Raw genomic sequence first — 12,960 nt, 5'->3', positions numbered from 1 at the left:
TTTGGAAAATTTTTGAAAAATCACATTTCACTAATTTTAAAAAATACTAAACAGTAAAGTTAGCCCATTTTTTTTGTATATTGTGAAAGAACATGTCACGCCGAGTAAATAGATACCCAACATGTTACGGTTTAAAATTGCGCCCCCCCGTGGGATCGCGACAAACTACGGTCAAAAGAGATCTCAATCTGCGACGCTTTAAATTTATGTAACGGTTACCAGTTTAGAGTTAGAGTGTAGCTCTTTTTTTTAAATTATTGCTCACGCTCTGGCGATCGCGGCGATACCTCACATGTGTGGTTTGAACAGCGATTTCATTTGCGGCTCGACTTCCGTATACGTTTTTTTTTGTGCGCGAGCTAACGGTGACGGGGGCGGCTAAATTTTTTTTTTTTTTTATTTTCCCATTTATTTTATTTATTTTTTTAACTTTATTAAAGTTTTAAAAAAAAAAAAAAAATCTGATCACTTTTATTGCTGTCACAAGCAATGTAAACATCCCTTGTGACACCAATATGTAGTGACAGGTACACTTTATGGAGGGATCGAGGGTCTAAAAGACCCTAGACCCCTCCACTACACTTCCCTGTATGCAAAACGCCGAAAACGGCATTTTTGCATACAGCCGTTTTTCAAATTTGCCGCCTTTTGCAGCACAGTAACCCGGAAGTGACGTCATGGACGCCGCCTCCGGGTTACGTCATCGGAGACCCGATCGATGCCGTTTCCGGCATTCATCGGGACTCCATCCAGCCGGCGGACGTGCCGGCTGGGTGCTCGGGGCTCCCGGTGGAACGGGAGCCCCGGGCAAAGCCACGGAAGGCGGCGGGAGGGGGGGGGACGTCCCCTCCCGCCCCCCCGGGTACCGATCGAGCGGCTCCCGAGCCGCATCGGTCGGTACCGACGGAAAGCCAACCGTCGGCTCTAAACCACGGTACCGGGATGGTGCCTCTAGCTAGAGGCATCATCCCGGTACACTACCGCAAAGTTTACTGACGTAGACCTACGTTAGTATGCGGTAAGTGGTTAAGATACTATTCATTTCAGAAACATAGTCAGTTTTATCCAGAACTACTATGCCGCCCCCCTTGTCAGCGGGGCGGATCACTATGTCCTTATTATCGCAGAGTTTTTGAAGCCCTGTATGGAATTTATCCTTAGTAGGAGGTTTTTTGATTCTGATGTTTTCTATGTCTTTCAAGACCAGATCTTTGAAAACCTGGACTGAGGGGGCAATTTTTCCAGGGGGGTTGAACAAGGAAGCGTTAGCCAGGGATGTGTGTACATACCTATGATCGGTATTAGCCAAAGTGCGAGTGGGATTAGAGATAATATATCTCTGAACGTTCAGTTTCCTGACGTACTTTTGCACGTCTATAAAGGCGCTGAATTTATTCAGCGCCTTAGGTGGTGCAAATTTTAATCCACGATCAAGAACGGCTTTTTCATCGTCAGAAAACTGAGCCTTTGACAAATTGAAGATGCCAGGATCTTTTACACTCTTCTTCTTTTCCTTCCTTGTCCGCCTCCCCCCTCTGGTCCCTCTCTGTGTTCTATATAGCGTTTGTTTCCTCCTCCCCTGTGAAAATCCCCTTGTTGATAATTATCTTCACGTGAATACTCGTAGGAAGGATAATTTGAACGGGGGGTATTCCTGGGTGGATAGTATTCATTTTGAGGTCTCCTGGTGGCTGACCATCCATTATTAGAGATATCACCCGGATGACGGGTGATTACTCGGTCTCCAGTGTCCAGGGGGGAATCCCATCCCCCATTTTCTAGGGGGGTGAACCTATTATAAAGGGGAACCTCAGACCGTCTTGGTGTTATAAAATTAGGGTTAGACCCTTGTTGATTGCCATTATTATTTCCCCTATTGTAGGGTGGATTTCTATAAGGCAATAGGGAATTATTTGAGTTGTTATTTCTCAAGGTCTGGGGTCCCTGTTTGTTTGGGGGGGGGGGTTTCGTCCTTTTCCCCTCCTTCCCACCTGTTGTGGTCTAGGGGGAAGGGGGGGGGAGGAAGAGAATTTTGACTCGTGTGTACGGGGCTTTAGTCCGATTCCGGAACGACAAGGGAAGAAGCCGCTCGTGTGTGGTTATGATTAAGCGATCTACATCGTGAAACGCGTCAACCCGACATGTCTGTTCGTGTATTGCACTGTCTGTCTGCTGTATTTATGGAGAATAAAGGAGTTCGATTGATTTTCATTTTATACCTTTGAGTGCGGTCTCTCTCTTTTGGATGTCTACATGCTTTAGTCCGATTCCCACATTCCAATCTACCTGATACATTTCAATGTGATCACTATGTTATATATTTTTTAATCATTTTACTTTATAGATTATGTCTATGCGTCAACCCCTGAAAAGTAAGATTGAACTCACAAAATGCTTCGGGTCACCACAGATGCCATGACACATTTACTATGTACTATTTGATTATTGTATGTACCAATGTAATAGATTTTATACTTCGGCCAACTGTTTGGCATTGTGACACCTTTTCCCAGTTTTATTGCTGGCATATACTCAATAAACTTGTACTATGTTTTTTTTTTTTTTTTACTGGTTGTGTGGCGCTTCATCTAAAGTCCCAATGGGCAAAACTCTGCAATTGTTTTATGAACATAGAGCAGCCTAATAAAAAATAGAACACGCAAAACAGCGCTCGGGCTAGGATGCACCTCCTTGTGTGAACAAACCCTCAGACTGGTGTGCCCTGGGGGTTGTACACAATTCTAAATGGTGCCTTGAGTACGAAACAGTTGAAAAGCACTGCTCTTTAGCATTGCAAATCTTCTCTTTTTGAGTTCAGCCCTCAGACCCCGTTCACACTGGGGCAATCCGACTTGCCGGGGCGACCTCACAGGTTGCGGCGCGCAGCTCGCACCGCGACCTCGGAGCGGCTGGCACGGACTTCATAACATTGAAGTCATTGCAGGTTGCTCCAGGTCGCCCCAAAGAAGCTCCGGACCCATTTTCTAAGTCGGAGCGACTTGTGTCGCTCCTATTAGAACGGGTCCACAGCTTCTCTATGGCAGGCGACCTACGGGTCTAATTAAAGTGATTGTTTTTAGTTTTGTTTTTATTTAAAATAACAGACATACAAGTTGCCTACAAGATGCTGATTTTAGTTTATGGCCAGCCCAGGCTGGGAAGAAGGGGTTAATGTGTGTGCTGCTGTATCCGGGCTTTTTGGATCCAGCCTGCCCACCGGTGGTTTAAATTTGAGGGAAGGCTGGGTTCAGAGAGCAGGAAAGCCCAATGAGAAGAACACGCTGTGACTACTGTGGAGATGGACTTCTGTGCCTTGCAGTCCGTCAGAGGCACCAGGGGGATCCAGAGATCAACCAGCACATGGAGGGTGCCAATATAAACTACCAGGGCTTTTTTTCTCAGAGAATAGGTGCAGGAACTCCCCCCTTCTGAGTCACTCCTTGTCTCCGCCCCTACCCACCTCTGAGCACCGTTCCTTGGTGCCAGCCCCTACCCACCTCCCAGTACTGGCCCTTGTAGAGAGTAAAGAACCAGGTATCATTTTTTGGTGCTGAGTAATTTGTATGGGATTTGTTAATGATAACAAGAAAAGCAGTAAAAAAGATCCTCTGCAGCCAGCAATAATAGACCCCACCCCAGCAGCAAAAGAATTCCCCCTACCAACAATAGATCCCTAACCCCCAGCAACACTAGACTCCCTACACAATAATAATAATAATAATAATAGATTCCCTACACAACATTGTACCCCCCGAGCAACATTGGACCACCCGTTACAAAATACCACCCTAGCAGCAATAGATCCACTCCTGCAACAATAGACCCTCCAGCAGCCAGCAACATTAGACCCCTCCCTCAACAATTGACCCCCCCCCCCAGCAACAATAGACCCCCGCAGAAAAACAGATTTCTGCCAGCATCAATAGACCTTTCAGCATACCCCCAGTAACCCTTGCCTTTACATACATTGAGTGCTCAAGATGCTGAGACTGCATTCCCCCACGTTCCCACTGAAAAAAAGTCCTGTGAACTACTATTTTGTAGAGGTATACCTGGGCAGCCAATCAGTCATAGTTACAGTTAGGATATGGACATTGTTTATGTTGAACAGTATTGGCAGAAATTCCTCAAGTAACCTTTCATCAGCTATTCTGAGCCTGGTCTGAATTTATTAAAGGGGTGCATGTGGGTTCTGGTGTATCAATAGAACTGGGTCAGTGACGCACAATGGGGTATGAAGCAGGACTTCTATAAAAAGTTAACTCAGCAAGGACAACTGGAAGGAGGAATGGAGTTGCTATGGGTAACCAAGGTCTAGAGCAAGGTACATTGCAGCCAGTCGTAAAGCAAGGTGCCCAGAAAAGGTGACAGGTCCTCTGGTAGTGAGGGGATCGATGATCTGGCTCCCTCCCCAGCTGTCGGGTTCCAATTGCCACCGGAAACTAACCCACGTTACGGCAATCCATGGCCTAGTCACGTGGCTATGAAGGTGAAGGCAATAACAAATGCACTTATGAGGTCTGTGCTATGTGCACGGCGGGACCCCATTCTGTTAATGGGAGTAAGGGAACAGAGGTACGCTAGACTGGTGGAAAGGGCACAGGCTCTGCAGTGTCCCTCCTAATGCAATACATACATCGAGTTATGGTGTGTAGTGACACGGGACATGACTTAGAGGAACTCTGTACTTTTATTACCACGCACAGTGACACAGCTCATCTCTAAGTCAGGGAACTGCCTTAAAGGAGTTATAAAGTCAGGAAGGTTTTTTTATCTTAATGCATTCTATGCATTAAGCTAAAAAGCCTTCTGTGTGTAGCAGCCCCCCCAGCACCCCTAATACTTACCTGTGCCCCCTCTCTGTCCAGTGATGTCCATGAGTAACTCTGCAGTCCTGGGACTCTTCCTCCTGATTGGCTGAGAAACAGCTGTGGCACCATTGGCTCCTGTGGCTGTCAATCAAAGACAGTGAGCCAATCAGGTGGGTGGGGACGGGCCGAATGGCAGTTCCATATCTGAATGCACACAAGGAGCATCAGCTCGGCTTGGGTGCCCCCACAGCAAGCTGTTTGCTCTGGGGGCACTTGATATGAGGGAGGGGCCAGAAGCAGGAATGAGGGACCCAATAAGAGGAAGATTCGGGCTGCTCTGTGCAAAACCAACTGCACAGAGGAGGTAAGTATAACATGCTTGCTTTGGGGGGTGGGGGGGGGACTGGTGCATGCTTCCTCCGGAGCCAGGTCTGTGTGTCCATAAGACACACAGAGCGTGGCTTAACCTTGCCCCTCGCTCCCTCCTCAATGGCTGTGATTGACAGCAGCAGGAGCCAATGAAATGAATGCAGAAGTTTTTTTACCTAATGTAGAAAATGCATTAAGGTAAAAAAACGTCTGCCTTTATAACCACTCTAAACCTTATGGGGCTAATCTTTAACAGTCACCCAATAGCCTCCTGCAGTAGCATAAATGACTAATTACTAAGTTGGCCATTTCGCTAAACCGCAACAAATGGGGTAATACAAATCACACATCTGTGGTCTTTCAATACACCAATCTGTCTGAATAAATTTTACCTGGTGCAATATATGTTGCTATCTGTATCAAAGACAGTGGAAATAGGCCTCCCTACGGTCTTTCAGACCTGCAGCACTGTCTACCACCCTCTGAAAAGCAATCCACAGTGGATCGCTTTTTAGAGGGTAGTAAAGCAGAGGCTGACTGTTTTTAGGTTGTTTTTTTTTTTTTTTTTTCACTTTAAATTTGCTTTACATGATGCAACTGTGAGCCGAATATTTGAGACAGTACTGCCTGTCAAACTGTGCACCTTGAGTTAAAAGTGCCGCAGCTGCAAAGCAAAGCATCGCGGCCATGGTATGTGTACAGCACTGACTGTTATGTTACAGTTGGGGTGGGTGGCTGGGGGATAGTAGAACTGCAGCCCAGCTGTCCGTTTTTACGCCCCTTCCCCCAACCACTCGTTTAAAAGAGTCCAAGCAGGCAACTTCTGGGGTTAAATAAGTGTCTCTGTGTACAATGTGTGTGAGAGATTGTGTCTGTGAGAAACAAGTAGAACATGTTGGCATCTGTTATACAAATAGAAAAATAGAAAATAGAGTTCCAATTTCCAAATCTTGTGCAGTCGATGTCAACAGAGCACAGTTATCAGAAAGTTTGGCCTGACTGCAAATGTCTCAGCCAAGAGGAGGAGCCGCTCTGGATTAAAAGTGACCTGCAAACCTCAGGAAAAATACAACTTTTTACAGACAGCTGTACGATTGATTAATCATGGTCTTTACAAAAGATTCTCGGGTCCCACTGAATGATGGGCACAAGATACCAGTGGTCGGGCTGGGTACCTATGCCCCTCAGGAGGTAGGTACATTCTAATATTATGTGTATAACACAGCACAGTCATCGCCACCATTGTCTGGATAGAGCAAAACCTGGCAGGACTGTTATATTGCTTTTAGTTAAACGCGTAGTGCATAACACAAACTGATACTAGCCAGTGATATCATGCAACAGCAATATAAAGTTTGAGTAAATATGTATCAAGTATTTAAAGCCCAACTACAGTTTTGTGCAGTTGCTGGCAAGTGGAATCTATTAAAGTTGACCTAGAATCAGATATATTTTATATGTTAAAGCAGAGTTCCGGCCAAATTTATTTATTTTTTTTTAGCAAAAAATACCCCTAGAATTGTCAGGGCTAGTGCATTTAAAGAACGATATTGTGTGAACTGTCCCCTGTTTAGTGTAAATGCAACATGAATTACTTACCTTGTGAAATTCTTGTACAGCGCGGCCATCTGCGGTGTGGGCATCTGAAGCCACAGTGTCCCTCTTCCTGGACTTCGCGGTTGTAAGAGAGTCCCAGAATGCTATACCCTCATCACTTCCGGGGCAGGCACGTCATCCCACAGCTGGTTCCGCGTCATTGCGCATGCCCAGAAGCTGTTCTCCATCCATCGGCAGAGAATGACGCGCCTGCACCGGAAGTGACGAGGGACACCGGTGCAGGCGCATTGACTCGTGGGATTGATGACACTCATCTCCCCGGAGTCAATGCAAAGCAGGAAATGACGTTGGCGGCCGCATAAGGAGGATGTGCAGTTATTTATCACTAAAAATAAGGTAAACTAATCAAAAAAAAAAATATATATATATATATCCAATTCGTTTTTAGCATGTGATAAGGGTATGTATGATGGAAAGTTAAAATTAGGGTGGAACTCCGCTTTAAGTGCAGCATGCAGAGTAATATTTCAGTTTAACACTTCCAGCTATTGCCCATCACAGAGATCACAGTACTTCCCTTGACAATGCCTTCATCTGCTTATCTCTTTAGAAAGATGGAGCCATCTTTGTTAAGGCATCTTCAAGGGTCTCCATCTGATACCTGGACTGAGATGCTGGCTCAGGTGACACAGTCATGTAAATCCTAGTGCCTATGTAGTTCTTGGCTGTGCTTAGGAGACTGAGGAAATGCATCCTCCTTCCTGCATCACCTCAGGCAATCTGATGACATACCCAAACCTGCAACACTGCTCCAAACCACCTCAGCTTATAGTTCAAGATCTATTAGGGTTCCAGCAACCATAGCCTGCCCAGCTTCCATAAAAGTGTTAAAAAAAAAGGGTGAGAGTCGCACTTTACCTTACAGTGATTGTAAAGTCTCGTTTATTTATTTTTTTCAATAAAAATAACAAACACGCTATACTAAAGGCTCGTACACAAAGAAAATTGGGCGAACATTTTTGTCCAAAAAAATTTCGTACGGTTTTCGTATAGTGTGTACAGAATTTTCTTACGAAAATTCTCGAATTGACAAACTTCAAAATTTTTCGCGTATGGGAAAAATGTAATGATTTTCATTTAATATGTACCATTTTCGTATGATTTTTCTACAAGAAAAATCAGTAAAGAAAGACTGCGCATGATCAGAAATGTCGGGCCTGTTGGGGGTTATTAAAATAATAATAGGTAAAAAGAAAAATGATTTTAAAAGCCATGTATATTTCATATTATGCATAAGAGATTTTGAACAGGATGGCGTCCATCTTGTTTTTAAGGTGAAACAAAGTTCATATATACTTGTTAAACAAAATGTCTCTCACAGGCTTACAAAGGGTCTATGGTTTCAACAGAGATCTTTGTATTTCTATGTAATCGTAAATAAGATCCCTTTTGACATCTCGATCAGATAAAACTTAGTCAGTCTGACGCTATGTTAAAGGGGGTGATATCTCAGTCTGTCTATAAGTATTTAACAATAGACAATGGCTCCGTGTTTCTCATCAAACATTTAAAGATGAACTATATAAGTTTTTTTAAAGGTACATCATTATATGTGAGACGATATTAGCCATAATTATGTTATTATATTATGTAAGGCATATACATATATATTTAGGAATATTGTATCACGTTTTAGGTTTATATTCTCATAGTAGTATCTTGCTTAGACTTAAAACTAAAGTGAAATGAATTACTTCATGTTAAGGCATGTGGTAGGAGTGTTTATATAAGAATTGCTTTTGGCTAGTTTAGTGCTCAAGGTGTCGTAAATATTCCCAAACCTAGACTATGTCTGACAGCCCTATGTCACAATCCAAATAAGTAATGGCTATTCACTAGCTAGAGGTCAAGAGGTCATGAGATAAGAAGGATGGGTAATTGTTTCAAATTATGTTAAATACAAAATCTAATGAACGGTACGATACTGCCCTCTGGAGGCGAAATACCAGGTGCAGTCTTGAGATAATTTTAGATATTCCAATATAAAAATATTATATTGTGTTAAATAATATAATTATTGAAATGGCATTACTTGCCAAGATGAATGATGGAAATACAGGTGGACATTTATGTATGTACTGGTAGTCTGGATAAAGTTTTATGTTGTGTTATATGATTAATCTTACATATAGAGGAATCATCCTTAATTTTATTAGACCAAGTATGGGGTTAATTATAAAAAGGGGTGTGTCTCTGACCTCACTAGTTTAGGTATAGAATATCCCGACCAATTGGGATAATGTTTCATCCCTCTGGGTTTTACTTATGGTAATTTTTATAGCTCTTTGTTCTTACCATATAAAAGACCAACCCAGATATGAGACACATCACACTTTACACTACTGACAACACACCTCACACTTACACCACACACGCTATTACATTTTTCAATAGACTCATGCAGACATACTCCCTGATCCACATCATTCATCTGAAACTTGGAGGAAACTCCTCCCTCACTGGCATCCATCTTAGGACTCTGGTAACACCATCTTAGGTGTGGTAATTATGCCTTGCTGTATTATTTGATTTTATTCAACAATTGTTTATTCTTTCCTTATATGTTTTATATTGCATATTTAAGGGTAATGAGATTACAATCCTAGCCGTATAAGCCATAGTAGATTTTTCTCTAAAAAGCTGATTTTTGTTTTTATACATTTTTATTAATATCAGATTCAGTGCATTATTTGCAATTTTAAGTCTTCCGTTTTGCATGGCTTATTCTCATTCCTTCTGCAGTGGAATGACTTTGGGCCCTGTGATTCGCAGACCATTGTAGTCTGTTTATATAGAACATTAATTTATGGCTTATACTATACCTGGGAAGAAATGGTAATCTTGCTTTCGTTTTGGTTTCACTTTGTTTCAGTTTCCCTTTCATTATTGAGCTAAACATCACATTGCATTGATTATTTGAAGTTAGTATTTTTTTTGTAGAGTTATCTTTTTGTGTCATTTCTTGTTTGATCATATATCGTGTTTGCATGTCTTGAGAATAAATATTTTTATATATATTCCACACTGTAGACTGTACTCACTAAGATTGGTATATGCTTTTAAAAAGAAATTAATCAATTAAAAAGAATTCACGACATTGATTTATGGCAATAGGTGAAGACTCTCCTTTTTCACAGATCTTTGCTTATTAACCATAAATAGATACACTGCTATATTCAGAGCAGTATAAATATTCTGACATAAGTACGAGCGCGAGATATTTATTATTAAATATTCTTACATATAATGGAGGCCCTAGTGAGATAATTATTGATTTCTTACATATGCCAATCATAAATATTGATCAGGTGACATAATCAATAACTTTTAAAAAAAAAAAAAATTTTTTTTTTTGGAATTTTTTTTTTTAATAATTATGAATGTTGATAGTAATGCCTTAAAAATGTCTACAGCAGGTAATTTTCATGCTGCCAACTCTGGCAAGGTGTGAATCCCTAGTGGTAATGCCACAACACCAGTAGATTTGGCACAGATCATAAATGTGTGGAAACACCTCTCTGAGTCTGAAATGGTGGAATATGTAAATGCTGGTTAGAGTCATATATCAAAATCCTCAGAAGTCGGGCCAAATATGGGCATCTGACATGGGTAGAGGACAACCTGTATGTATGAACTCACCAATAGCTTATCTAACACCAAAAGACATCGGGAAGTGTGATCACATACTTTTAGAGTCATGGCCAATCTTACTGTATCTTTATGAGGAACTGCACCAGAAGGCTCAGCAAAAAGGAGTTTAGTAAAGTTTCAATCTCCACTCCAAATAAATGAGAGTATGAGATTAGGAACCTCCTTGAGCAGGTGAAAGTAACCTCTATTGGGACACATCAGTTAAGAGAATGTAGCTTGAAACTGCAGAATGAAGTAGAACTGTGGCAGAAGTCTTATCAAGTAAGCTATAATGAAAGTAACCATGTGAAAGAGAAATGTAAATGGTTAATGCAATAATTAGGAAGTTTTGAGCGAGGAAAAATGTTTTTCTAGCAAACAGTTGCCGAATAATCAGCAGTGGAAAATTTTGAAAAAAAAAAAAAAAAAATAATAAATAAAAATGTAACAGTTCATGTCATGACAGGAACTCATAAGTAAATACATAGCAGAGTTCCATAAGGTCATGGTGTCCATACAAAAGGGCAATGCTTTATTAGTCCTGCTTTAAATATGATGTAATTATTCACAGACCCAGATATGACTCGCAGTCTGTTGGTTATGACCCAGACAAGGGGGGGAGTCAGGCAAAGAGTCCACTTCCTACCCCAGCCATCTTCTAAAAATAGGAGGGCAGAAATTGGGCAGCCATGCATAAATAGGTATGAGTCATATCAGGTCATTGCAAAAAGACTAGCATCCCTAAAAAGACACCATATACCTTCAGAATTTAAAAGTTTTAAAAAGAGTACTGTCCTGATTTTTGCCATGAAAAGGTCCTTAGACATTATTGATCATCCTGAGGCCTATGAAAACAACTGTCTGTGTTGTGCCTGCAGGATGTAATTTAAAAATCAGCCCATATAAAACCTTACTGCTGCTAGAGCTGTGATCTACAATTTAAAATGTACACAGCACCAAAGCCCCATTGAATTATTTTTTTTTTTGCTGTACTCAAAAGTGCCTAACACCCTTCAATGAAGGAGCTGAGTACAACCATCCGGAATTTAAATCCCTGTGCTTTGAGGCATTGCCCATGTACGTAATAATAAGTTTGGCAAAGGAACAAGATATGCCACCTAGGCCCCAAAGGTAACACCGGATACCTTAAGGAGGACACCGGACATCCCATTAACAAGGGGGGGGGACACCCACAAATAAATAGGGATTTGCCCCATCCTAGGGTTCCCCAAAATCCTTGGGAAGATCAAGAGCCATTTAGGCCCAGACCTCACGCCAGAACCAAGTAACTGGTTCTGATGGGGATCTGTCCCATCTGTCTGAACCCGAGAGACATAGGCACCGCAGGAGGCGGAGCCAATAATTCAATTCTGTAAATGTTTTCAGCTGAGTAGATGCCAAATTGATCAGTTGATCACTTGGTTCACTCAGGGCACTACAGCCCAGAACTAAAATAAGCCATCTTTAGGAAACAAATCCTATGGCCAGCCAAGGGCCACAAAATCCTTAAATGCCCAAGTGGTAAGGAATCAGAAGGGATACACTGAATAGAGGCATAGGATACAGAGGTTCTAACACCTTTTTATCCCAGGTAACAGCATTGAGGATCCTGAATTCCCTGCCATGGGAATCTTGGTTGTTAGATAATAACTACCCTCCTATTTTTCAGTGGTCACTTCATCCCTCTGACTCAAACAGGTCGCTTAAAGCGGACACATTTTCAAAAATCGCCAATGACGGTGATACCAAGGAGGATCAAACCCTAATGATGTAATGCAGTCAAGAGGTTAAAGGTTGTATACGGTAACCAAGAAGGAATCCTCAATGCCAGGTAGTTTTATTGCCTACAATAAATTGCATTGATGCCCCAAAGGGGGAAATATATATTTTTTTTTTCTCCTAAGTAGTAGGTAAATTTTAAACAAAATATTGTATTATTGTGTCATTGTCCAATGTGTGGTATCCATGGCGATAAATACATTCCATGTTAATAAGCCCCAGAAGTCCGTCGCCCAAGGAAAGGTCGCATATATAGTCTCACCTTCCCTGGTGTCATATAAAAGGGCTGATCACACGGTGGATTCAAGGAGAACTCTGAGGAAGCTTAGGGTACCAACATCGCATTGAAATGTCAATTGATAAGAATGTATATTCATACTATATGTTTCATCCAATAGGAAGAGATTAACCTTCCATGCCAGGTCCTTGATTGGTACAGACGATGATGTTTGCCAAAGACACAGCGATCGGATGGGTCATCTCTCCCTAGAGCACAGCTCAGGACGGAACCCCTCATTGCATCAGGTCCCTCTTCAGGAATCAAGCTGCGAGACGCCCCAGATTCTTGTTGACGGAGAGGAAGATTTGTTTCAACAGATCTTTGTGCATTTGATCCGAGGAAATCCATTGAGAGAAATCGCACTACCTCCTGTTTTCAGTTGAAGGAGATGTGAGAATGGTGCATTGCACACGTGAGCAAAACCTCAGTCTTGGTGTATAACACTCTAGGCCATGCTGAAACCATTCATTATCC

At 42.0% G+C, this 12,960-nt stretch overlaps 1 protein-coding gene across 1 annotated transcript in view; it reads left to right on the top strand.

The window, feature by feature from the left end:
• The first annotated feature begins 6,200 nt into the window (after positions 1–6,200).
• The window catches only part of LOC309552735 (prostaglandin-E(2) 9-reductase-like), a 107,567-nt gene continuing 100,807 nt past the window's right edge, over positions 6,201–12,960 (top strand). The window contains exon 1 of the mRNA XM_082253656.1: positions 6,201–6,371. Coding sequence (XP_082109782.1) covers positions 6,285–6,371 — 87 coding nt within the window. The 5' untranslated portion in view covers positions 6,201–6,284. The remainder of the gene's footprint in view (positions 6,372–12,960) is intronic.

The sequence above is a fragment of the Pelophylax lessonae genome, assembly GCF_965119305.1.
Source record: "Pelophylax lessonae genome assembly, chromosome: 4".
Taxonomy (NCBI): domain Eukaryota; kingdom Metazoa; phylum Chordata; class Amphibia; order Anura; family Ranidae; genus Pelophylax; species Pelophylax lessonae.
The sequence above is the reverse complement of the archived record's forward strand: the minus strand, read 5'-3'. Positions and strand labels throughout refer to the sequence as shown.